This window comes from Myotis daubentonii, chromosome 8 (genome assembly GCF_963259705.1).
Source record: "Myotis daubentonii chromosome 8, mMyoDau2.1, whole genome shotgun sequence".
NCBI classification, from domain to species: domain Eukaryota; kingdom Metazoa; phylum Chordata; class Mammalia; order Chiroptera; family Vespertilionidae; genus Myotis; species Myotis daubentonii.
This window is the reverse complement of record NC_081847.1, coordinates 26,959,865-26,985,176: the sequence shown is the minus strand read 5'-3', so window position 1 is coordinate 26,985,176 and position 25,312 is coordinate 26,959,865. Positions and strand designations below refer to the sequence as shown.

Here is a 25,312-nt window from a genome sequence, read left to right as displayed (position 1 = left end):
CAACATGCGCTGGTATCATTACATTAAGAGTGGGGCTTGAATGATGATGAATGGATTCTCAACCACCCAATTCCAGTGACATCCAAACATTTGAGAGCCAGAGCCTGACTAATTGGCATTTGGCTCAACAAAACGAGGCTGGTGGCCATGCTAACTGGCACACATGTTGTCCAGTTTGCCCATCTCAAATGTGTGATGACTCTGTGGATTTATAGGCCATCTGTCTTGCAAGGCAGAATTTGTAGAGAATTCTCTGGTTTTCCGGGCTTTGAAAGATGTTATTTGCTTGTACGGGGCTATTTTTATTTCTTTAAGCTAACTTGCATATTTTTTGCAAGACCTACAGAACAGTGTCACATCTTCCGTTTAGCATTTCTCTTGCCCTCACACTGACATAACAAGTTTTCTGTTGTATTTTATTTTTCTTCCTAAAAGTTAGATTCATGGGTTAGGGAATAAAAATGCTAGCAGATGCCTTTAAATTACTTGCAAAGACTAGAATGCAAACTCAGGCTGGAAAAGAATTTTACACTGTGGTAGACAAATCCTAATCAAAGAGCTAATCCTCATGCATCTGCCAGATGGGTCATTTGTCCTGCCTGAGCCCAGCTTATTTCAACAGAGAGATTAAAGTAGCACGTTTTAGTCTGATAAGTAAATCACAGGGGGAAAAACTCTTCTTTGGTCACATTCAGGACTATTTTAGGACTCCTTCAGGGTGCCCTGATTGAAGCCAATTGCCACAGAGGCAAGACCCTTTCCTTTCCATCATCCGTGTCCTCAGCCAGGCGAGTGCTGGGAAAGCTATCAGTCCTACTCACCACTGTCTCCTTCTGTTGCCCTGGCATGCATTCCAGGTCCAGCTCTCACATGAAGTACCCCTGTAACCCCAGAAAAATTGCTTACCTCTCTAAGCCTCAGTTGTTCAACTGAAAATGGGAGTTTAAAAATACATCTCTCATAGGATTTCTGTGCCTGGCACATTGTTGGTGCTCAAATAATGTAGCTCTTCCTCCTAGTATTATTTACCTTCTCCTATTACTAGATTACAGGCAGTGTCTTCTGCAGCAGCATAATGTTGTGGTTAATGGCAGAGAACAGAAAGCTTGACTACCGAGGCTCAAAACCCAACTTATCCACTCACAAGCTGTGTGATGTTAAGCAAGCTACTTGCCTTCCATTTCTTACCTATAAAATAAGCATCAAAGCAGTATCCACTTCATAGAGTTATTATGAGGATGAGATGAGTTAATATTTGCATATAGCAAGCAATATATAAATGTTTGTTAAACATTACACTGGAAATAGATTAAATTCATGAAGCTCTTCAAACACTGGCTTCCTCTCTTTCTTCCTTTCCTATCCTGCTTGCATTTATACCATATATTTCCTTTAAAGTCAGAATCCATTACACACACACACGAGACTATGTTTGTAAACACAGCCAGCCACATGTCTTTCCTTGAACCTCCGCAGCATTATTTTTTCTTTAGCATTCTGCTGCTGCTGCCTCACATCTGCTTTTAGGACTAGCTCAGGAGCACTTCCATGTCGGCACTTTGATGCCATGATGGAGTGATCCCCAAGGTAACCCTCCCATTAAAAAACACACTGAGCAGGGAAGAGCCGGACTTCAAGGTACCTGAGTAATGTGCCCATGAATCCTACCTAGAGCTTTTGATCATGCTGTATTGTTTTTGATCATGCTGTACTGTTTCCCTCCCTGGATCACTGAGCTCGTGTAAAGAATCAGGAGAGAGCCTGGCCTGTGTTGCTCAATGGTTGAGCGTCGACCTATGACTCAGGAGGTCACAGTTCCATTGCTCGTCAGGGCACATGCCCAGGTTGTGAGTTCAATCCCCAGTGGGGGGACATGCAGGAGGCAGCTGACCAATTACTTTCATCATTGATGCTTCTACCTATCTCTCCATCTCCCCTTCTCTCTGAAATATATTTTAAAAATATATTTTAAAAAATAAGAATTCTGCCATGGTATTTTTTTTAAGTTCTTGAAGGTCAGGACTCTGTTGGGCCCATCCTTGGTTATTCTTCACCTCTGGAATCTCCCTAAAAATATGTTTATTAATAACCACTGAAAAGGAATGCCTTAGCTCCAGGGTAAGTAAGTACATGATATCTTGTTCTTCCCCGAAAGACTTGACCTAAAACATCATTCTCAGATGCCCAGAACAGAATGGGAAAGCTGAAAAGTCCTGTTGGAAGTCAGCTTCTAGACATCAGTCAATAGAGGAATCAGAACCTGAGATGATGGGAGGACCAGTCCACAAGACTCCTTATACCATTCTTCTGTTCTATTCTTCAAAGTTTCCTTGTCTGGACACAAAGCCTCCTCACTCTTGGTTGTTCCTGAGGCCCATGGGCTGGCCTCAGATTTAGATAAGATATCGGAGTAGCTCGTACCCTAATAAATTATTCAAGGGCCTTTGCATGCACTTGTGAGCATGAAATACATCCAGTTGAGTGGCAGTGGATACACTGCATTGTTTTAGAGCATCCCTGAGTGCTCTCATTTTTGTCACAGCAGAATTTCGAATTTCTGTTTTCCTGACATGTTCAGGAGGCCATCGGTGGAGCCTCAGTCATTATCTAACCCAGGGGAGGAAGACAGGCAGAAAGAAGTAGAGGTACAGTTGCTGGCCATGGCATCTGTGCAAACCCATGGGACATTTGAGAGTTCTTTGCAGCAAGGATATCGCTGACATATGAGGAGTCATATCAGTGGCCATTGGGGGCCATCATTTTGCCACTTTCCTCCTATGTCTCTTTGGAGATTGTTCCTCCCCATAAAAGTCAGATCTCTTCACTTTTACATCATCAGTTCACTTTTTTGTTGAACGCCAGAACTTCTTTTGAATGGAAAAGCTTTATACAGCTGTTGTTGTTGTTGTTGTTTTTTAAATATAGCTTATTGATTTTTTATAGAGAGGAAGGGAGAGGGATAGAGAGTTAGAAACATCGATGAGAGAGAAACATCGATCAGCTGCCTCCTGCACACCCCCAAGTGGGGATGTTGCCTGCAACCCAGGTACATGCCCTTGACCAGAGTTGAACCTGGGATCTTTCAGTCCGCAGGCTGACGCTCCATCCACTGAGCCAAACCGGTCAGGGATATTGTTGTTGTCTTTCATTCCTTGAGGGACTTATATTTTTTGTATTTTGACTCTGTCAGAAATTTTAAACCAGCATATCACTAGAATTTTTGTTTGTTGTTTGTTTTGTTTTGTTTTTAATCACAAGAATTTTTAAAACATGCAATACCTGACTACTTTAGTCAGGTTCAGTGGCTAAATAGATTGTCAAATTTAAAAAAAAAAAAATGACAATAGCCAACACAACAATAGCCATCTGGTATGAATGAATCAAAGGTATACCTTTTTTTGTCAGATTGGTAAAAAATACATTTTTGCTGTGCTAAGGAATTTTAGTAATTAGCCTATGGGTATATGAGATGAAAAGGTTGAAAATCGCTATTCCAAGTGGTTCAAACAGTATATATGCTTCATTATACTGGTATGAGTGACACACTCAAACAGTATATATGCTTCATTATACTGGTATGAGTGACACACTCAATTGGAAGCATACAAACGTTTTCTTAAGAAAATATATAGGGGGCTCTGCTTTCAGCCTTTGTCAGCTGCCCTTATCCTTCTGAACTTAACTTCCTTCACTGTTGATTTTATTCCAGAAAATTGTAGCATTGCTCCTAACTGTGGTTTGATGTTTTATAATCTCATTCTATTATGGGACATTTTGTTTTAATTGAGCTAGTAACCATCCCCATTATATTAAACCACTTGAACTCATTGAATTTTAGAGCCAGAAGAGACTTATGAGTCTGTAGAGTTGACTCATCCTATGGTTGTGGAGTTTGTCCCTGATCAGTTACTGCTCACAGGAATGGATTTCTTGTGCTCTTACTAATTTGTTTAGAATATCAATGTTTTCCTATCTTAACTCTCAATGTTTTCCATTCATCTATGCTCCTCAGTAGACCAGAAAAATAATGTAAGCAGTTGTGCAAAAAATAGTGCAAGGTTAGTGCAAAAAGACTGATGCATTTAAGTTAACAGCAAATGCAAATACTCTAACTGTAGGTTATATGCAACAAAGGGAAATTCAGTAAGACTCTGTTTTCTGTCTCAAAGCCTTTACTAGTCAGAACTATTTGGGGGCTAATTCATTATGCCTGTACCATCTGCATTTTTGCAAATGAACTCCAGACCCCTTAGCTGACACCTTGCAACTTATAAACTGACCACTCCTTATCCTTACTTTTTCATTGGCTCTTCTTGACTTTGGCATATCTGTGCTTAGTCATTTGGTGCATCAAAATCTTCACATTTGTTCCTTTAGTTAGCAAGGGAAAGCTTTGGGGTTGAAAGGGGGTTCCCAGGGTTTGCTCACCTAGTCTATAATCATAATCTGAACTGTGCTCTAATCTCATTCATCATTCTTATTCCAGGTTAGGTAAATTCATCACTGGGGAATTTTACATTATTTAGTATGATTAATGATAAATAACCCTCTCAAACACCAATTCACCTAATTCTTGTTGTTTACTGACTAAAATGTTCAGTTTCTATGAAATAATAAAGGTAGAGATGATAATGCAAAAAAAATTGCTAAATTGAATACAGAGCTGGTTATATCCTATTGACTAATAGGACAAGTTTTGGGGTTGTTGTTTTTCTCTGTTTGGGGAATTTGGTGACACACACATACATGTATCAGAGTCTCATAGAGTCCTTTGAAATGACCTTGTCATATTCCTGGTTTCCTCCTTAATGGATTAAATAGAACTTTGACACAAGCTTCCTGGCATATTGTAGAGTATAAACTTGACTTTAATTATAATATCCTCATTTGAGAATGACAAGTATATCTTGTATACCCCCACTTTTCTGTCCTGTACCCATGCTGATATCAAAATTAATCAAAAGTTCACTTCAGAATCTTTCTCAACACAAGTGCCCAGAAGGCATTAGAGGCAATAAATGGGAATCAATGGGAATTAATTTTTCATCACCGCCATATTGGCACATGTTTTGTCTTAATTGCTTTTAAAATTTGCTGATTAGACCAAAGATATTTTTTCCTGTAAGATAACAGACACAAGCTGACAGCCTCAGGATTAAATCCAGCACCATAAAGATAGTGTGGTTGGGCACACAATACTTTACTGCTGTCATCTGCATGTCTTTAGAGGTATACACTTGTGAGTTTTCCTCACCCCACAGCGACGTGGTGCACACACTAGCCCAGCAGTCACCTTACTTTCCTTTGCTGGTCCCTTAGGATACTTGCAGTTACTGCAGGTCCACTGAAATACAGGTAGGGAGAGACTAAGTTGTATCAAGTTGTCAGGTTGCATAATGCCAAATACTAGCAATTTCACATGATCCAACTAGTCAGGAAAAAGAATCAGTTATGCTGTCCTTCATGATCGTCCAGGTTTAAAGCAACTTATTTTCTATTTTAAATCACTGATCGTCAAAAAGAAGTGCTGATTGCACACCTATCTGCACAAAGCCTTGTGGCAGATTCCAGGGCTGACAGAAATGCACACCCTGCTTTGGAGGAGCTTACATCTCCTTTTCAAGGTGTGAACTGTCTTATTTTCTCTTAGATTATGAGCTCTTTGAAGGCAGCGGCTGTGCTTTCATTAAATAATTATACACACACACACTTTTCTTCTGGAAGTACACACACACACACACACACACACACACGATTTTAACAGTAGTTAGCTCTGAAAGAAGAATTAGAGCTGTTCAGAAAAGGTTTTCTTTTTCCCCTCTGCTTATCTACTCCCTAATTTTCTTCAGTGAACGTATACCACGTTTATGTTAATGTGACACCGTTTCAACAAGAACACAATGCTACCCTCTAACAGGGGTGGGCAAACTTTTTGACTCGAGGGCCACAATGGGTTCTTAAACTGGACTGGAGGGCCGGAACAAAAGCATGGATGGAGTGTTTGTGTGAACTAATATGAATTCAAAGTAAACATCATTACATAAAAGGGTACGATCCTAACATGTACTGGCAAGGTCTTTACCACCCACAAATGTGCTGGGGTTTTTTCAGGCTTTGGAGGTTAAGGTCCAAGAAACAAACCATGGTGATGGATCAAAGAATTAAGATGGCTCTCTCTATGTATTGTATAAAGATTAGTATGATTTTTTATGATAACAATAAAGAATTAATTCAATATTTAGCATTAGTCACCTCAGAAAGGTTACAAGAAAAGAACAGAATCTGAGTAAACCAAATAAAGTGTGAATCATACTTCTTCCATTTTAAATAAAATCATTCTAAATAAGAAATTTAAAGACCTCTCTTTTTTATCATTTGATTTCCATTCCCCCCCCCCCCGCCCCCAAGAGATTCATGTGTGGTCATCTTTATTATTTAAAAAAAAGAGATTATTTTTGAAAACATTTTTACTTCATTTTAAATAATAAAACCATTTGCAATTGACTTTTTTTATTATAAAAGTAGCACATATTTATAATGGAAAATTTAGAAATTCACCCCTAATTCTATTAGCCACAGATAAGCTCTAATAACTTTTGTATCCATCCATAAAGTTGATAACCATCCTTATATTTCAAAACAGCAGGTTGCCGTGGCCCGTGTTGCTCTGTAACCAGAGCTTTCTGGGCAGGAAAAGTAAAATCACATGGTACCAGCCACCCATGAAAAGAATGCGCTCAAACTCCTCTTCACTCTGCATTGCCTCCAGGACAGATCTCAGTGGACGGGTTTATGCGCTACCTGAGTGGAGAAGAAAACGGAGTCGTTTCACCTGAGAAACTGGATTTGAATGAAGATATGTCTCAGCCCCTTTCTCACTATTTCATTAATTCCTCGCACAACACCTACCTCACAGGTACGACTTGGTAATTCTTTAACAGTTTTTGAGCCAGTCTCACCAAATCTCACCAGCCTCTGCTTCCATTTCTATAAGTGAAGGTACATTTGCTTTTGTTTCCTGTGAAACCCCACTGAGAACTGGGGTCATGACCAGAGGCTCCAGAGGTAAGCAGTCGTGTCCTTATGTTTATGACACAATATCATTTCTTCACGTGTATCTCCATCTAAGTTTCCGAGACTTCTAAAAGGTGTCCGTGTGTGGCATCTTCAAGCCAGTGGAATTTTTGTGTAACTGAGCTCATTCTTCAGTGGACTTAAAGCCATTTACAATCCTACTTGTTATCTGCAGGTCTTTTATCTACAGAAAAATTCTGAAGGCATTAATAAATTCTGCACAAAGCAAATTGCCAGTTTGCTCAAGGTATAACAGGGTTTTAGATATGAAAAAAAAATTGACCTGTGAATGACAACCTATATTTTTTTATAAATATTACAATGAAGGAGTAAAAACAAGTATTTCCCAATTTGTCCTAAATTGAGTATTGTCGTGGTTTTTAGTAGATCACGAAATCAAAAAATATTAAAACATATGTATGCACACATAATACACATATGTTATCTCAACATAGTTTTAAGTTAAAATCTATAACATACAGATTTCAGTAAGCTGAAATGTTTTTACAATCAAAATACATTTCCAGGAGAATACTTTCTGTATAGCAGATCTCTAATCACAGGCATTGAAAAGAATTTGTGGAAAATCTACTGGTTAATTAAAAAAGAAAAACAAGTTTTTTTGTTTGTTTGTTTTTGTTTTTAATTTTGTTTTATTGCTTAAAATATTACAAAGAGTAGTACATAGGTCTCCTTTTTATTTTCCCTCTTGACCTTGCCCCAGCCTCCCCTACCCCACAGTGTCTTGTGTCCATTGGTTATGCTTATATGCATGCATACAAGTCCTTTGGTTGATCTCTTACCCCCCCCCCCCCCGAACCCTTCCCGGCCTTCCTGCTGTAGTTTGGCAGTCTGTTCGATGCTGCTCTGCCTCTGTATCTATTTTTGTTCATCAGCTTATAATGGTCTTTATTATCCATAAATGAGTGAGATCATGCGATATTTTTCTTTTATTGGCTGGTTTTAAAAGCCATGTCACTCTCCTGCTTCACACAATTCATTTCCAAATGAGTATAAGATAAGAGAGACCTGAAGACCCACAGTGCAACCAAAGTCTGGGGTGTCATTTAGACTCTATGCCTTGTAAATGTTCCCCATGCCTTGGGGGAGGTTTGGATGTGCTCATGGCTCATTGCTCAGGGGGGTGTGATTTGCTTGGTGGAGTAGACCAGTAACACTACCTGTGGCGTGACCAGGGAGACCCAGGCAATGGGGACTTCTCCAAGAGAGTCTCACAGGGTTCAGCCATCTGGCACCTAAGCAGTTCTTTCTTCCCAATTCCTTGAAGAGGCCTAGTCCTCCTGGCTCAAATGCAGTTGGAGTTGGTATCAGGTTCTGCACTGGCCTGGCATCCCACACTCCATGAAAAATAGTTTAGAATAGAAATGACATGGATAGAAATGTAGCCTTGAGACAGTTGGAATGGACTGTCAGGATGATCCTGTGTAATCAGAGACCATCTATTCTGAGTCATATAATCTGAGTTCCATAGTCATTTGAACTGCAACTCGCATGATGTTTAGGAAAATTAGATTGGCTCTCAGGCTACTTGTGGTCTATTTTATTTCAACTGACATTATCTACTAAAAGAGATCCATGCCATAAAACTAACTAGATTCATGTTTGGCCCATCCAAACCCTATTCTCGTCACCCCTTTCTGCATTAACAAATCACTCCAAAACTCATAAAACAGCCACTATTTATTTTTTGGATCCATATTCTTTATGTCAGGAATTCAGGCAGGACACAGAGGGGATGGCTTGTCTCTGCTCCCTGGTGTCTTGGGCCTCAGCTGGGAAGTGAATGGCTCAGGGTAACACTAACATCTTGGGAGTTGGGATCATCTGGAAGTTTCTCCTCCAACGTGTCTGGCACTTGGGCTGGGGCCATACAACAGCTGGGCCCCATTAAGACTGCTGACCTAATGGCCAGCAGGAGGCCTCGCCATGTGGTGTGGGCTTCCTCATAGCATGGCAGCCCCAGGGTAGAGATACTACTTACATGGCAGCTCACAGCTACGAAAACGAGTGTCCCAAAGAACAAGGAGGAACATTAATTGCCTTTTTGCCTTTAACCTCTGAAGCTCTGTATTGCACTTCCTTCTTTATTTGTCCAAACAGTCACAGTCCTATCCAGATTCAAAGGGAGGGGACATAGACCAGAGCTCTGGGTTGAAGGGGTGTCAAGATATCTTTAGCCCTGTTGTAAAACCACTAACTGTAAGAGAAGAGTGTCCACTCAGCCCACTTCCCTGGATTCAGTTTTTTAGGCCTATTTCAAAGGTTTTGCAGGTTCCACTTAAATTTCTAAGCCTTTATAAAGGGCTTTTCCCTTCTAGCCTCTTTAATCTTATTTGGTACCATTGACCTATTGGGAAGTCTGATGAAGTCTAGGAACCGTTCTAGTGTTCAATGTATAAAATAAAGTACGTACATCGGATTAAAGAGGAAAAAATTCTATTGAAATGTTTTTATCAAATACTAAAAATCAAATCTGTGGTAAAGTAATACATATTTTATTAATACAATAAAATTTTTGCACACATAGCATGTTGTGATACCTGCTACAATTAGAATATGATATGAGAATATCTGGGATTTCCACTCATGACAAAGTCATAGGTCCTGTTAGTACTGCTGTGATTTGTAACTTGCATTCATAAATGAAGAGAAAGTTAAATTTTACATAAAGGTTAAAATTAAAGATGTGATCTTTTTTCTCATTTAAGTTTGAGGAGAGAGATCTATAAAACCTCAAGATAAGAGTGTAGAGCTTTGATTTGATAGGATCATAGAAATACAACTTCAAAGACCTTGGCCCATGAGAGAATTTTGCATTTCTTGTATACTCAGGATGACATGATTCTTAAATGCATATCCAGTTAAATTGTGGACACTGGTTTCATCTACCTGGAAAGTTACAATATGCAGTAATTATGCCAATAGTCCTTTTAAATCCTCAAGTGCTTTCAACTGATCTATTTAAGACAGTTTTTCTATTATTTGTCATATAATAAATGAGTCAGTGATAACAAAATGATTGAATGACAAGTCTGCCTGGATATACACTCTGTTCTTTATAACTTCTTTCAAAATATATTAATTTTTCTCTTTCTGTGTATCATTATGGACCTATGGTTTTCAGATTTTTATGTTTGTTCCTTCAAACAAAGCCACTTTTGATGCTCAAACTGCCTCAGCATTTGTTGGTGGCAACATATTTTAGGCTGGTTTCTATGTCTTTTTGGCATCACCCATTGATCTTTGAAAATGTCTTTGCTTTCTGGTACATGAAGATCTTCCAGGCTCACCTTGTTTATTTCTACAAAACACATGGAACCAGACTTTTCCCCAATGATTCCTCGTTCCTTTTAGGGGGAAAGAAATTGTATGAGTAATAGCAATTTGGATCCTGCCCTGCCTTATAAAACGATGTTTCTAGACCTTTTTCATGAACAAAACAAAATAAAAACTTTATTTTATTTTTTCTTGTTAAGGCACAAGTTCACATACATATTTTCATTTTTACCTCCCAATTAAAATTGATTCTATAGCTGTGCATCCTTTATTAATCTTCATACCTAACAAGTTATACATAATTACTTATTCACTTTACTGACAACACAATGATAGCGCTAAAATTGTTCAAGATTAATACAAACTACAGAATACTGTGCAAATTTTTCTCTGCAGTTCTTTTTTGTTTTTTTTTTAAACTGAATTTCACTGAGGATTTCAGTCCAATTAATTTCTCCCACAATCACTGATTTGCCCTCCCTTCTGAATAGCTTGGTAAGCACAGATGTGGTACAGAATTTGGCTCCATTTGTTAGCTTGTTTAGGGTGTTAGCATATTAAAGGAAAACAGTTCTCAAAAGGAAGAACTTTCAGCTACTAGGAAAGAGTCCACTCCTTTTTTGGTGAAGGAAGAACTCAAATAACTGTTTAAATTTTTGTACAGTAGTTTCATATTACCACCATCTGAATCATATGTATGATTTCTGAACAAGTAAACCAATTCCCTCTCCAATTATTTAATATCTAATAGTAGAATTAGCATATTTTCAAATATTTAATTTTTTAAACTGTTACCTATGTTAAATGATGTTCTGATTTTTTTAAGTTTTAAAAAATTTATCTTGTTCACTTTCCTGAGCTATGTTTTGTATACCAAAGTTTGCATTATAAAATCAATATTTTAATAATATTACCTTGTCCCAATATCAAAGTCTTTCCTTTTCCTACAGGGAAATTAAGGAGGATTTCATATAATTAGCCAAAAATAATTATATATAAATATGAATACAGGCTCTTGAAGCTTTACCTAAAATCCTCTTTTGACTTAGAGGTAAAATCTGATTTTACTTTATACAATATTAGTAGTATCATTGTTTTACTTCTAGATAATCTAAATGTATAACTCATATACCTTTGGGTAAATATAAACATTAATGATACAGAAATTCAAACTTCCCAAGGCCAATTAAGAATATTATAATAAATAGCATAATAAAGAAAATAAAAATATAACCAATGTATGTATAACTTAATAAAATCCAATTAAATGCTAAAATTCAATATTAATATGAGTTAGAGCTCATTTTACAGCTATTTACAGAACAAGTGGAAAATTTTTATATAAAAACAGTATTTTATATAAAAGCTATTTGGGAGCAAAAGGAAAGCTTTCCTATTCAAATAGGTTTGAAAAATGTTAGGTACAAACAAAATTGGCACCTACTGCAGTATGTTTTTAATATAGAAATGAAGGCTTACAGATTCACATTATTAAGGTTATGACCAACCCTCCTCTCCCTATCCCCCATCCTTCTTATTTTCTTAGAGCATTTTAGGAACTGGTATACCTGAGAAATGACAGTCCAAATTCAAAAGGAGAATTTTGATATTTAGAATGTTTTTTTTGAGCACTCAAATGGACTATAAAAATTAAATCTACACTATGAAACCAATCAGTTTAGCAATGCATTATTATTATGATGTCTATTTCTCTCCTCATTATTGCCCCTTTGTTAACTATCAAGACACCCAAGAGGAAATATAAAATCAGATGATTGAGAGGAATATTTGCACAGAACGAGTTGATTTTTAATTATGATGGTCATTTTCTAGGGTTTGGATAGTCTTGGCAGTACATCAAGTAGTGCTTATGTTTTAAATTATTGTTTTTCCTTGAGAAATCTACCCTTATGACTCAAAACAAAAGTCTCTCCAGATAGAACAGTATGCACTCATTTCAACCTGTAGTTTTTCAGCTTTTCATAAATCTTCCCATATTACAAACCATTTGGGAGATAATGGCTCCATATACACCAGCAAGGCAAAGTGGTATAACTGAATAATTAACATCCTTGTTCAACTTAAAAAGGAAAACATAACTTTAGGTTTTAGTTATTCCTCTTACAAATTATATTATCTGATTGAATGAATCAAATAATCATTCAACTCCTCTCTCTCATATATGTTCTTAGCTACAAAAATCTCATATATGTTCTTGAGTCATTCTAGAAATGACTCAAGATATATTTTGACCCTTGTCAGTCTTCCACTGCCAACCCTTTCACATCTCTCCCACTCATTTAGCTTCCAGCATATGCAACCTGTTGTTTTTGGTTTAAATCACAGACAAACCTATGAAAGTTGGGTGATAGAATGGAAAGAAGATGAATTGAGCAAATAAATAGACCACGTTTAAATTTGCCTCTAAGTAAAATACATGTCAGAGTATGTTGGGCTATAAGTAACATAATAATATTACTTTTTCAAATTTTATTTTGCAATTACAGTTTATAGCCAATACTATTTTGTATTAGTGTCAGGCGGATAGCATAGTGGTTAGATAATCATAAACTTGATAAAGTGTTCCTCCCAATATTTCAAGTACTCACCTGGCACCATACATAATTATTACAGTATCTCTATGTTCCCTGTGCTGTACTATAAATCCCAGTGACTATTTTGTAAGTACCAATTTGTACCTTCTTTTTTTTTTAATATATTTTATTGATTTTTTACAGAGAGGAAGGGAGAGAGATAGAGAGTTAGAAACATCGATGAGAGAGAAACATCGATCAGCTGCCTCCTGCACATCTCCCACTGGGGATGTGCCCGCAACCCAGGTACATGCCCCTGACCGGAATCGAACCTGGGACCCTTCAGTCCGCAGGCCGACGCTCTATCCACTGAGCCAAACCGGTTTTGGCACCAATTTGTACCTTCTTAATCCCTTAACCTTTTTCACCCTTCCTCACAACCCCCTATTCCTCTGGCACCCATCAGTTTGTTCTCTGTATCTATAAGTCTGCTTCTATTTCATTTGTTCATTTATTTTGTTCTTTAGATTTCACATATAATTGAGATCATATGGTATTTGTCTTACTTTGGCTGGTTTACTTAAGATACTATTACTTAATGGCTTAAATATTAGGGAATTTATTACCTCATACAACAAAAGGTCCAGAAGCAGGCTGGTTGACCATTGATTAAATCAGGTATTTATTGATGTCATGGGAGGCCCAGATGCTTTCCATCTTTTTGCTCCCTTATGATTTCAATATGACTGTGCACCCTGAATATTGTCTCCCTGTGAAATAAGGTCCACATGTGGCATAGGGCAAGTCCTGTCTTGTGAGCCTTGGTAAGAGTGAAGTCCCCTCACCAAGTAGACTTTCCTTTATGTCCTATTAGATATAGCCCAGATATAACACCACACAGCAATGCCCACTTGAACCACTAACATGAGCCACAGAACTTCTGCTACTGGCTGAGAAGAGTTAATACTTACCCCAGGTCTGGGGAGGGGAACCTGAAGCACAATAGAACCTAAATAGAAAATTCTATTGGCAAAGAAAAAGAAGAAGAAGAGAAAGAAAGGGCAACCAGAGTTTAGGGTGAGTTTAAACACCCTGGCACATAAGAAACTTCTTTGTTTGTGCTTGCCTCCCTACCTAGATGGTGAAGGTAGGGAGTATGCCTCATGTCATTTTTATATCCCCAGTATTTTGTATCCCACAGAGAATGTATGTGGGAATATGCACAGATTCTAATAATTAGTAAGGCACACATTTAAAGTTGTTTTCCCACTTTCCTACCTAAGCCATCTTATGACAGTTGGATCTATGCTCAAGAGAGTTTCATAGTCTCCCTGAGGCTGCAGACAGACACTATAGAAAAGATCAGATCAGACTGGTGCCCCAAGAGACAGTTGAGGTGAACAAAACCTGCTTTGTATTTTAGAGACTTCTCTCAAGGGTAGGTGGGATTACACAGTGGGGCAAAAAGAGGTTTGTAAGTAGGAGAAACACAGACTTTATTGTTATACTATTAGTTATTAGCTACTGTATTATTTTTCCATAGGAACAACTCTAAACCTACTTTTGCCCCACCCTGAATGGCTCTGACTGCCTTGAAAGCAAAGAGAAATAGCCCCCATTTCCATTTATTAAAGGAGACAATGCCTATTAAAGGAGGTCACTTAATTAACAAATGAATCATACTCTGGAATCTTCTTCCACTGGAGATTGATGAGAAGACAATAAAAAATGTTAAATATAAATATACACAATCATCACCCTTTGCAAGAGGAGAAATTCCTCAGAAGCCTGTGTTAATAGAGGGATTGTTATTTTCAATTTTCTGGTCTCTTCCATCCTGCATGCCTTGGTTAATCTGAGACAAAAGCTCAAGTGAATGTAGCCAGCTGCCCAGAATGAATGCAGTCAAGTGAGAAGTTGCAGAGCTATGACTTGGGGCAACATTAGGGGTTAATCTCCATGGAGCTTCAGCTCCTAAATTCCATCATGGGCATGGAATGTACTCCAGGGGGTGCTCACAGCCAGGCAGATGATGTCAGAGACTAGTTTCAGAAATCACAAGGGTTGAGTGACTCATGACATATTATTAATCCCCACCCCTGGCAATCCTCTGGCCCCAGAAGCTGTATTTATTGATCTAATCAAATGAAAATATAACGAGACATGGGATCTAAGAATGAGGAGTTAGGAGCTAGAGGGGAAAAAAATAAGCCAGCTTTGAGGCTTTAGGCAGAAAAGGAGAGAATAATGGAGAATATTAATATACATTTTTTGGAAAAAATCTCCATAAATGAAGGAAAAACATAGAAGGAACCTAATATGCATTCTAAGGAAGAGGACAGTTTTGGAAATATGTGAGTTTTCTCAAAATATGCTTTTGTTGGGAGACTTCCATGTCTAAAAAGATTACTCATTGTAAGAATGAACAAGTTTACTTTGGAGGGATTCTGTTGAGTTTAGGTGTTAGACAGTAAACACAACACACACCCACACACCTCCCATTTTTTAGGTTTTTTTGTGGTGTTGTTTTCTCAGATTCCTTTGCATCTCACAAGCCCATGCCTTACTATGTCTTTCAAAACATTAACTGGCCAACATTTTTAAAGCACATTAAATTCCTTCTATTTGTTCTTTAAATAATAAATGAAATTGCAAGTAGCCCTCCCTTAAGTTTACCAGGTAAACAACTGTCTTTTCCATTTCACTTCCCCTACCCCCTTTCCCTTTATGCAGCAAAGACCTTTACTTCCACAAACTTTGAGGCAATTATAAATGGCAAATTGATTATCTAGCACCAGGAACTTTCTAGATTATCTGGTCAGCATTTCTGCTTTTTCAAGCACATTTGCATGTTCCCAATGCCCTATTTTTCACAACAGTGTGGTGAGGATCTCGTGGAGGGGAGGGCGTGGGGACTGGCTGGAGGTGGGCAAAGGGAGGGGAAAAGGGGGACATCTGTAATAGTGTCAACAATAAAGTTTTTAAAATTAATAAAAGAGATAAAATGCCCTATTTTTCCAGTAGAGAAAAGTGACTGTGCAAACCTACTCAATCACCTTTCAGTGCATTTACTAGGGCCCTTCGGAACTCAAGAGTGCCACCCTTTTGTTATGCTGGTAATTGGGTGTAGTGACATCCATTTTCTTTGTTCCCTGTCTCCACCAGGCATATCTTGTCCATCTCAACATCATTTTAACGGTTTTCATCAATGTCATCTTTAAACTCACTATTTTAAAAGATGATGGAGGCTTATAGAGTATAAATCAGAGAAAATCTTTCATGTGGAAAACCAGACTTCCATTTGTGTATTGGCGGTGGGCTTGTCTTGAAAGTTATTTATTATTAATCTTACAAAAATAATTTGTCAAGAAATTGGTGACTTCTTAAGTGAAACAGGAATAGTTGGGCTTTCATTCCTGCCAGGACTTCTCAGGTGCCTCGATTATTATAATTCTCATCACTTCACAGGAATATTTCAGTTCTGTTCAAAAAGATTTTTAATTTGGATGACGTTTACCGATTTATTTTGTTGTTGTTGCTTGTGCTTTTGGTCTCTTATCTACAAAACCACTGCTAAATCCAGGTCACAAAGATTTACCTGATGTTTTAAGAGTTTTCTACATTTTTTTAAAGCTATGTGAGCATAGTTTGTATTAAAAACTTACATTTAGAAGCTTAATCCATCTCAAGTTTTTGTATATGATGTCAGATAGGTGTCTAATATCATTATTTCACATGTGGCTAACCAGTTGCCTCAGCACCATTTGTTTATTTAAAGAATGATTCTCTCTGCAAGGTCTTGTCTTGGCACCCTTGTTATAAGTTAATTGACCATGAACATGAGGGTTTATTTCTGGACTCTCAGTTCTATTCCAGTGTTCCATATGTCTATCCTTATGCCAGTACTCTGTCTTGATTACTATAGCTTCACAGTTAAGTTTTGAAATTGGGCAGTGTGAGTCCAACTTTGTTCTTATTTTTTAAAGACCATTTTGGATATTTTGGGCCCTTTACATTTTCGTACTAATTTTAGGACCAGCTTGTCAATTTGTGCCTAAAAGCAAGCTAGGATTTTGATGGAAATTGTCAATAGATATTACAGAAGACCCTTATGGCAGGCAAAAGAAAGATTCATCTGTGGCTTACAGGGAGATGTAGCCTTTAGCATAGACCAAAAGTACATTCTGAAGAGGAAGGGGTAGGGCACAGGACTTAAGTGCATTTGGCACAGGGAGCTGACCTTTAAGGGGATTGGTTGGGGCAAGTATCAAAACAGTGAATATGTGCAAGGGGAATAGAGATTGGCAGGTAGAGTCATGAGATATGGCCAAGATTGGAGTCATAAGACATGATTGGCAGGAGGCAGGTCACAAGGCATGCTCAGTAAGGGGAAGTCACAAGGCATGAGCCAATACCTTCAAGTCTGCAAAATAAACTGATATAATAAATTTTGTGATTAAAGGGACAGTGCAGGGAATGCAGGTCCTCATGTAAATAGTCAGAATTCAAATTGCAGAACTGTTTAGTCATTCAAGCAGGGCCAGAGATCAAATTGCAGGAAGGTCTAGATATTTGCTCACAAAATTGTATTAGAATCTTCAGGATTGAACTTTGGGTCAATTTGGGGAGTAGTACTATCTTAATACTAAGTCTCCCACTCCATGAATATGGGATGTCTTTTTATATATTTAGGTTGTCTTTAATTTTTAAACAATGTTTTGTAATTATCTGAGAATAAGTTTTTCACTTCTTTTATCAAGTTTAAAGTTATTCCTATAAAAGAGCACTTTTTGAGATGAGAATGTTTAGCTTTTCTAAGCATTTGTGACTTGCACAAGCATGACAGAGGGGTTGACTTATATAATAATAACCTGTCAACAGTACTCCTTCATAGAAAGACAGAATTATATTGAAATTATAATCCTGGGTCTTCCATTTACTAGCTTCAGAAATTTGGGTAAATGAATTCCTCTATGCCATTTTCATTATCTGAAAATAAGCTTGTTTGTTTGTTTTTAAAGTTAGTAAGCCCAAGAAATCTTTGTAACAAATGTAGTAATACATGTAGGGTTCAAAAAACTATAATTGGCACATGGTAAGAAGTTAATAAAAATGAGTTATTGCTATTGTTACAATGTTTTCTTTCTTATATTTTTTCTTCCCCAAAACCATTGCTAGGGAGTCACAACTGCATTAAGGTTTGTCCCACTACCTTCTGGTATGTTGAGGCAGAAGAAAGGCTGAGAAAAACTATTCCATCTCTTAGACACTGCGGTTTTCTTATTGTTGAAGAGCTTGTCTAGGAAGCCACCAATGTCTGCTATGCTTCATGCGATTCTGGGGTTCATTTTGTTGGTGTTTTACAGCTGGCCAGCTGGCTGGAAACTCCTCCGTCGAGATGTACCGTCAAGTGCTCCTGTCTGGTTGTCGCTGTGTGGAGTTGGACTGCTGGAAAGGACGGACTGCAGAGGAGGAACCGGTCATCACCCATGGGTTCACCATGACGACTGAAATATCCTTCAAGGTAGAGGGAATGATTATTGCTAAGAGAGGCAACGGGGGTGGGGGGGAGGTGGGGGGAAGCCACCTAAAGTAGAAAGTCCTAGTGGTTACAGTTAAGTCCATAGGCCTTTAATCATCTCTGCCATTTCAGAGGTTACAGTTTAGCAGTTTATTCATGGGTAGTGGGCACCACGTGAATTGACTCTTACTAACGAAATCTAAGCTGTTTTATGAAAAGAAATGCCAGTGTATTTAGCGCTCTTATTCTTTTATTCTTGCATTTTAACATTATGAAATGTAACATAAAAATACATACAACTTATTTGTGCATATTAATGAATGGATATACAGTTTACGCCATGTAATCTAAATCAATAAATAGAAACTGATTGGTATCCCAGAAACACCTTATGTACCCATTTCCATCAGAATGACCTCCTTACCCCAGAGAAGACCACCAGACCACCTTCCTGACCCCTCCAGTGATCACCCTTTGCTTTTCTTTAGAGCTGTTCTAGTTTATGTACAGCTCTAAACAACATAGTGTCACCACTTCTTAAACTTGACATAAGTGGACTCATACTCTAGTGTGCATTATTCTGTTTCTTGCTTCTTTCACTCTGCATCAGTGGGAGATTTCATCAATATTACTGCATGTATCTCTAGCTTTTTGCTTTCTAGATGATGATGATGATGATGATGATGATGATGATGATGATGATATTAATGCCTACTATTTATTATCATACACTGTTTTATTCTGAGATGCCAGAATGGAATATTGACTATTACATGCCACTTTGTAGCACATTGGTACCTAGGGAGTCAAAGACCCTAAGAACACACCTGTAAGTTAAAGTTGGGTTTATTGGCTTATGCAACAAGGGAGCACACACGTCATGGGGAACCGTGGTGTCTCAGTACAAACGTGTTAAAGAAGACCTGCAGGATTTGGGCATGCATTAGGTGATTTGAGGAGGCGAGGCTCAAAGAAGCAGGGTTTTTCTGTGGATTTCTGTCAGGAAGCAGAGACAATTGTATGATTAGGTATCTTATCTTACCTAGAAAGCAGGACTAAAGCTGTAATTTATAAGAAGCATCAGCCATTCTTATTAGCTGGGAATAGCCATCTCCCTTCTTTCCATTTATGGCTCCATCCTACCCATCCTACAGCATAAAGAGGCCCACTTTCATGCATTTAGACCAGGGGTGGGCAAACTTTTTGACTCGAGGGCCACAATGGGTTCTTAAATTGGACCGGAGGGCCGGAACAAAAGCATGGATGGAGTGTTTGTGTGAACTAATATAAATTCAAAGTAAACATCATTACATAAAAGGGTACGGTCTTTTTTTTTTTTTAGTTTTATTCATTTCAAACAGGCCGGATCCGGCCCGCAGGCCATAGTTTGCCCACGGCTGATTTAGACACTGAAGTTCCTCCTTCTCTAAGAACAGTTCTCAAGGAGCTTAGGGCCACTTGGGTGGGAATATCAGGGGTCCTGGGTACCTAGAAAGTGACCCAGAAAGGGGATATGTGACTTTACACATTTTCTTGGCTGTCTCAGGTTTCTCACATCTTTGGAAGGGAATTAGCAGAGAAGGGCTAGAGGACAACCCCTATAGCACAGGTCCCATCGTGTGAGCCCCATTGCCGGGGTTGCCTGGTTCTGAGGGCAGAACTGACTCTAGGTCACTAACTCTTGCCCTAAGCAACCAAAACAAACAAACAAACAAACAAACAAAAAAACAGAACCCAGGTATTTGGGGCACTAAGGTAGAGTGGCAACAGGGCCATTGAAAATGGGGAGGGTGGAGCGTTGAGAGGCTAGAATATTGGATGAGTTAGATGTTTATGTCACCGAGATTAGACACAAAGCTTTGGATGAAGAAGAAAAGGACAGTGAGCCACTTGCCAAAGTCTTTGTTGAATGAGGGGGAGCTCAGTAGATAGCAGGTGTGAGGACATGGTAAAAACTGGCTTGGCTGCTTCATGAGAACTGGGTTTTTGTTTCATTTTAAAATAAGATTGGGAAGTTATGTTTCAGAAGTAGCATAAGGAGCAACAAATTCCCAGTCTCCAGCTTTTAGGCCTCGGGCACTTGCAATGTGATAAATAGCTACCACTTCAGAGAGCAGCAAAAAAGATAAAAGATTTTAAAGAACAGACAGGTTTCAGTTGGGGTAAATGGTGTCCTGATCAAAGGTACTAAGTTTGACAGCAATAAAAAATGTGTTCAGAAGTAATATCACTAGCACCTTAAAATGTGTTAAATATGTTGTGTCTAGGAAATCTAAGTTTTCATGATTTCTTAAACTGAAGCTGCAGTACAATTATTAGAGGAAAAAAATGCACCCTTCACTAAATTTTACAACAAAGCTTAATATGGGGTTATCTCAATTCTGATCAAAATCTTCAAAAGTTGTATCTGCTCCTAAAATTGACCACTCTTAAGATCTTTTTGTTTTATTTAATGGGAAATCAAAGGGTTTTTTGTTTCATTTTCATAGTCTCCTACCCTCCCAGTTCCTGCCAATGTCTTTTGTCAGACATCTGTGATACCAACCACAATCTGGTTGGACTCTTTTTTTTTTTAATCCTCACCCCAGGAGTGAGGATATATTTTCCCCCATTGATTTTTTTTTTTTAAGAGCGTGGAAAGGAGTAGGGAAGGGGGGAGAGAGAGAAATATCGACGTGAGAGAGACACATTAATTGGTTGCCATCTGCTTGAACCAAGGTACATGCCCATGATTGGGAATTGAACCCAATCATGACCCTTCAGATATGGGCCAATCTCTAACCACTGAGAAAAACTATTCAGGGCTGGTTGAACTCTTTAAGAAAAAGTAGAGGACAGATGACTCTGATGTGGGGTGAGCAATTTGGGCTCATCTGTCTGTTGATGGATGGAGATGATCCTGAGGGAACCATTATTGAGCTAAGGGACTAATGGCCTTGTGCACTGACCCCTTTCCAAGACGGCCCACCGACCCCCTTGCCCCTTGCTCATGTGAATTCATTTATTTATTTATTTTTATTAAGGAAATACCTTTTCTTAAAAATTTATACTCCTCAAGGTTTTTGAATTCCTTCTAAGGCATATTTGTTTTATGTGAGCATTGACTTTTTGGCCTCGGCCATCAAGTCGGCTTAGAGTGACTCTCCCTGTGCACTCAACCGTACAAGTGGTTCTTCAAACTTATCTGTGATCTCAGAACCACAGGCTGATTGAATGTCTATTCCCCAGCTCCAGAGGCACAACTTCTCAACCACATCCACACGCTTGCTGACAGATTCAGAGACTAAAGGCTAAATCTAGCCCAGAATATGTTCTCTCCCTGCTGGAGCTGAGAGAATCGGGTGGCCAAAGAGAACAGCAAACCCATATCCCCTGATGGTTGGTTTACCCAGCCATGTTTCTTGCTGATATGCTTTTGCAGGATAGATCATTCTTGCAAAGATATGGGTAGTGGTGGTTGACAAGGATAAGTGTGGGGTGTAGAAATGCCTGTTTTGTGGACAAATCTACAGAGCAGGAATTCTCTACATCAGGACAGGCACTAGGGTGAGGCACCTCCAATGCAAAATTTAACGTCATGTAAATGCAGAGCTGACACCTGAGGATGAATCTCTTTAAATTTCCCTTTTGGACACCTCACTTGCCTCTCCCTGGTCCCAGCCCTGCTCTGCATGATTACCAGCATGGGGTCTGCTTTCCAGAAACCACTGTGTGCAGTGACTTTGTAAGAAAGGGTAAGAAGAGAAATGAGGGACAAGGCCCTATGTGATTGATCTTACCCCCTCCGCCCCCGCCCCCCCCCCCCCCCGTGCCCCTTATCATTGTCCCTCTCCCTCACTCAGCCACAACTTCACTGGCCTCCTTCCTGTTCCTTGATCATGGTCGGCAGGTCCCACCTCACAGCCTATGCACTGGCTGTTCCCACTGCCTGGAATGCTCTTCCCCCAGGTGTCTGCACGGTTCACCTCTTACCTCCTTGAAGCCTTTCTCAAATGCCACCTTCTCAGTGGGGCTACTGGGAGCACTCTTTTTAATACTGTAACAGCCTTCATGCCCACTCCCACACGCCTGATTCACTCCCCACCTCCTCTTTATTTTTTCTACTTATCAACTGGCATTTATCACCTTCTACCACTCTGCTTAGTTTACTTAATTATTATGTTCCTTATTGATTAAGGTATTACATATGTGTCCTTATCCTCTCATTGCCCCCCCACCCCGTTCATGCCCTTACCCCCCTGATGTCTGTGTCCATTGGTTAGGCTTATATGCATGCATACAAGTCCTTTGGTTGATCTCTCCCCCTTACCCCCACCCTCCCCTACCTTCCCTCTGAGGTTTGAGCATCTGATCTATGCTTCTCTGTCTCTGGATCTGTTTTTGTTCATCAGTTTATGTTGTTCATTATATTCCACAAATGAGTGAGTGAATACTGTGCTGCTTCCTTTTTACAGCAGTGTAGTATTCCATTGTGTAGATATACCACAGTTTTTTAATCCACTCATCTGCTGATGGGCACTTAGGCTGTTTCCAAATCTTAGCTATTATAAATTGTGCTTCTATGAATATAGGGGTGCATATATCCTTTCTGATTGGTGTTCCTAGTTTCTTGAGATATATTCCCAGAAGTGGGATCACTGGGTCAAATGGGAGTTCATTTTTAGTTTTTTAAGGAAACTCCATACTGTTCTCCACAGTGGCTGCACCAGTCTGCATTCCCACCAGCAGTGCATGAGGGTCCCTTTTTCTCTGCATCCTCGCCAGCACTTGTCATTTGTTGATTTGTTGATGATAGCCATTCTGACGGGTGTGAAATGGTACCTCATTGTCATTTTGATTTGCATCTCTTGTATGATTAGTGACTTTGAGTATGTTTTCATATGTCTCTTTGCCTTCCTTATGTCCTCTTTCAAAAAGTATCTATTTAGGTACGTTGCCCATTTTTTAATTGGGTTATCTTCCTTTTGTTAAATTGTATGAGTTCCCTGTAAATGTTGGAGATTAAACCCTTGTCAGAGATAACATTGGCAAATGTTCTCCCATGCAGTGGGCTATCTTGTTGTTTTGTGCACTCCCCATTAAAATGCCAATGGCATATTTCACAGACCTAGAACGAACTCTCCAAAAATTCACCTGGAATAAAAAAAGACCTTGAATAGCTGCAGAAATCCTGAAAAAGAAGAACAAAGTAGGTGGGGTCTCAATACCAAATATCAAGCTGTATTACAAAGCCACTGTTCTCAAAACTGCCTGGTACTGGCACGAGAACAGACATAGATCAAGGGAATAGAATAGAGAACCGAGAAATCGACCCAAACCACTATGCTCAATTAATATTTAACAAAGGAGGCAAGAGAGTCTCTTCAATAAATGGTGTTGGGAAAGTTGGACATATACATGCAAAAAATGAAACTAGATCACCAACTTACACATACACAAAAATAAACTCAAAATGGATAAAGGACTTAAACATAAGACAGAAAACCATAAAAATCTTAGAGGAATACTTGTTTATTGTCTGTCTCCTTTTACCAGCGTGTAAGCTCCACAAAGACAGGATCTTTTTTTTGTTCCCTAATCTGTCCTAAGCACTTTGAAAAGAATCTGGTATATAGTAGGTCCTCAATAAACATGTTTTAAAATGATGAAGTTTCCCATTCTAAAGAAAGAAAAAAAAAGACAAATTACAGCATAGCTTTAATTTTTAGTCTTTCTAGCCTCTGTTGATCAGATAAATGAACTTTGTCTTTCTCTGTTTTCCCATGTGAAATTCCAAGTATAATATACAGTGGGGCCTTGACTTACGAGTTTAATTCGTTCTGAGACCGAGCTCGTTAAGGAGCTCGTTAACTCAAATTATTCTGTCAACTCAATGCAAAAAATCGGCGGAGAGACAGCTGGTATCTCAAAAAACTCGTTAGTCGGGACACTGGTAAGTCAAGGTCCCAGTGTATTGGAGGGTAGTCTAAAGATTCTCCCAATGTTTGCCAGTTTGGTCTTCCCTAAGTATTTGGACGTGACCTTCACAGTCTAATTAGCCTATATAGCCACAGCGTGTTTTGCAGCAGCTACATAAACTGATTGTTGAAGTTTGTCATTTTTATGTCACACAGTTTATCTGCTCTCAGCCTGTGTAATCAGGAAAGCTTCTGGGCGATATATCCCCCAAAGTGAGCATCCCTACTTGCAGTTGCCTACTATTTATTGTATGAGCCAAATAAAAGGTTATGTTCTGGAAAGTGGGACAGGCTGTAATTCACTCTCTTTCTGGAGAGGCTTTTATTTTGCACGAGGGATTTATTTATTATTTACCTCATTTATCTGCCCTTCTGTTTCTCTGCCTCATTGCCTTAGCCTTTCTGATGGTCATGACATAGTAATTCGCCACTTGGTCTTCATTCTCTCTGCTCCCTCTCAGTTTCCTTCCTCCCCACAGGGGACGCTCACCCACCCACCCCATCCCCAAGCTGCTCCTTTTTCTCCCTCCTTGGCCAGCTACTTTGTAAGCAGCAATTGCACAAGATGGAAAACTGGATAATGTGATAACATATATGATGAAAACATATTAAATTTGAGGATGAGATTAAATGGAGCATTTCTGAAAATAAAGATTCATTCTATGCGAGAAATAATAATTTAGGATGCAATGTAACTGCTACATAAATGCTCACATAAAATGGTTATCAAATGCACCCTGCTGTTCGTCAAGGATAAAGGATTTCAAGGGCAGATTTTGCCCTGGAGGATAGTAATTGAGCCATATGGTTTATAGATTATTGAACCTAGTGTTAGCAGTTTCTGAAAAATGGTTTGGGCTTAATAAGGAGCAGTTGGGCAGTGAGGTTCTTTCACATTCCGGTGTCCACTAATGATGGTTTATATGAAG

The 25,312-nt window shown here is 38.8% G+C and overlaps 1 protein-coding gene across 4 annotated transcripts in view; it reads left to right on the top strand.

The window, feature by feature from the left end:
• The window catches only part of PLCB1 (phospholipase C beta 1), a 625,546-nt gene that overhangs the window by 458,348 nt on the left and 141,886 nt on the right, over positions 1-25,312 (top strand). For all 4 annotated transcript variants that reach the window (XM_059705575.1, XM_059705573.1, XM_059705577.1 and 1 more), the window contains exons 10-11: positions 6,770-6,916; positions 18,272-18,429. In XM_059705575.1, the coding sequence (XP_059561558.1) occupies positions 6,770-6,916; positions 18,272-18,429 (305 nt within the window). The remainder of the gene's footprint in view (positions 1-6,769; positions 6,917-18,271; positions 18,430-25,312) is intronic.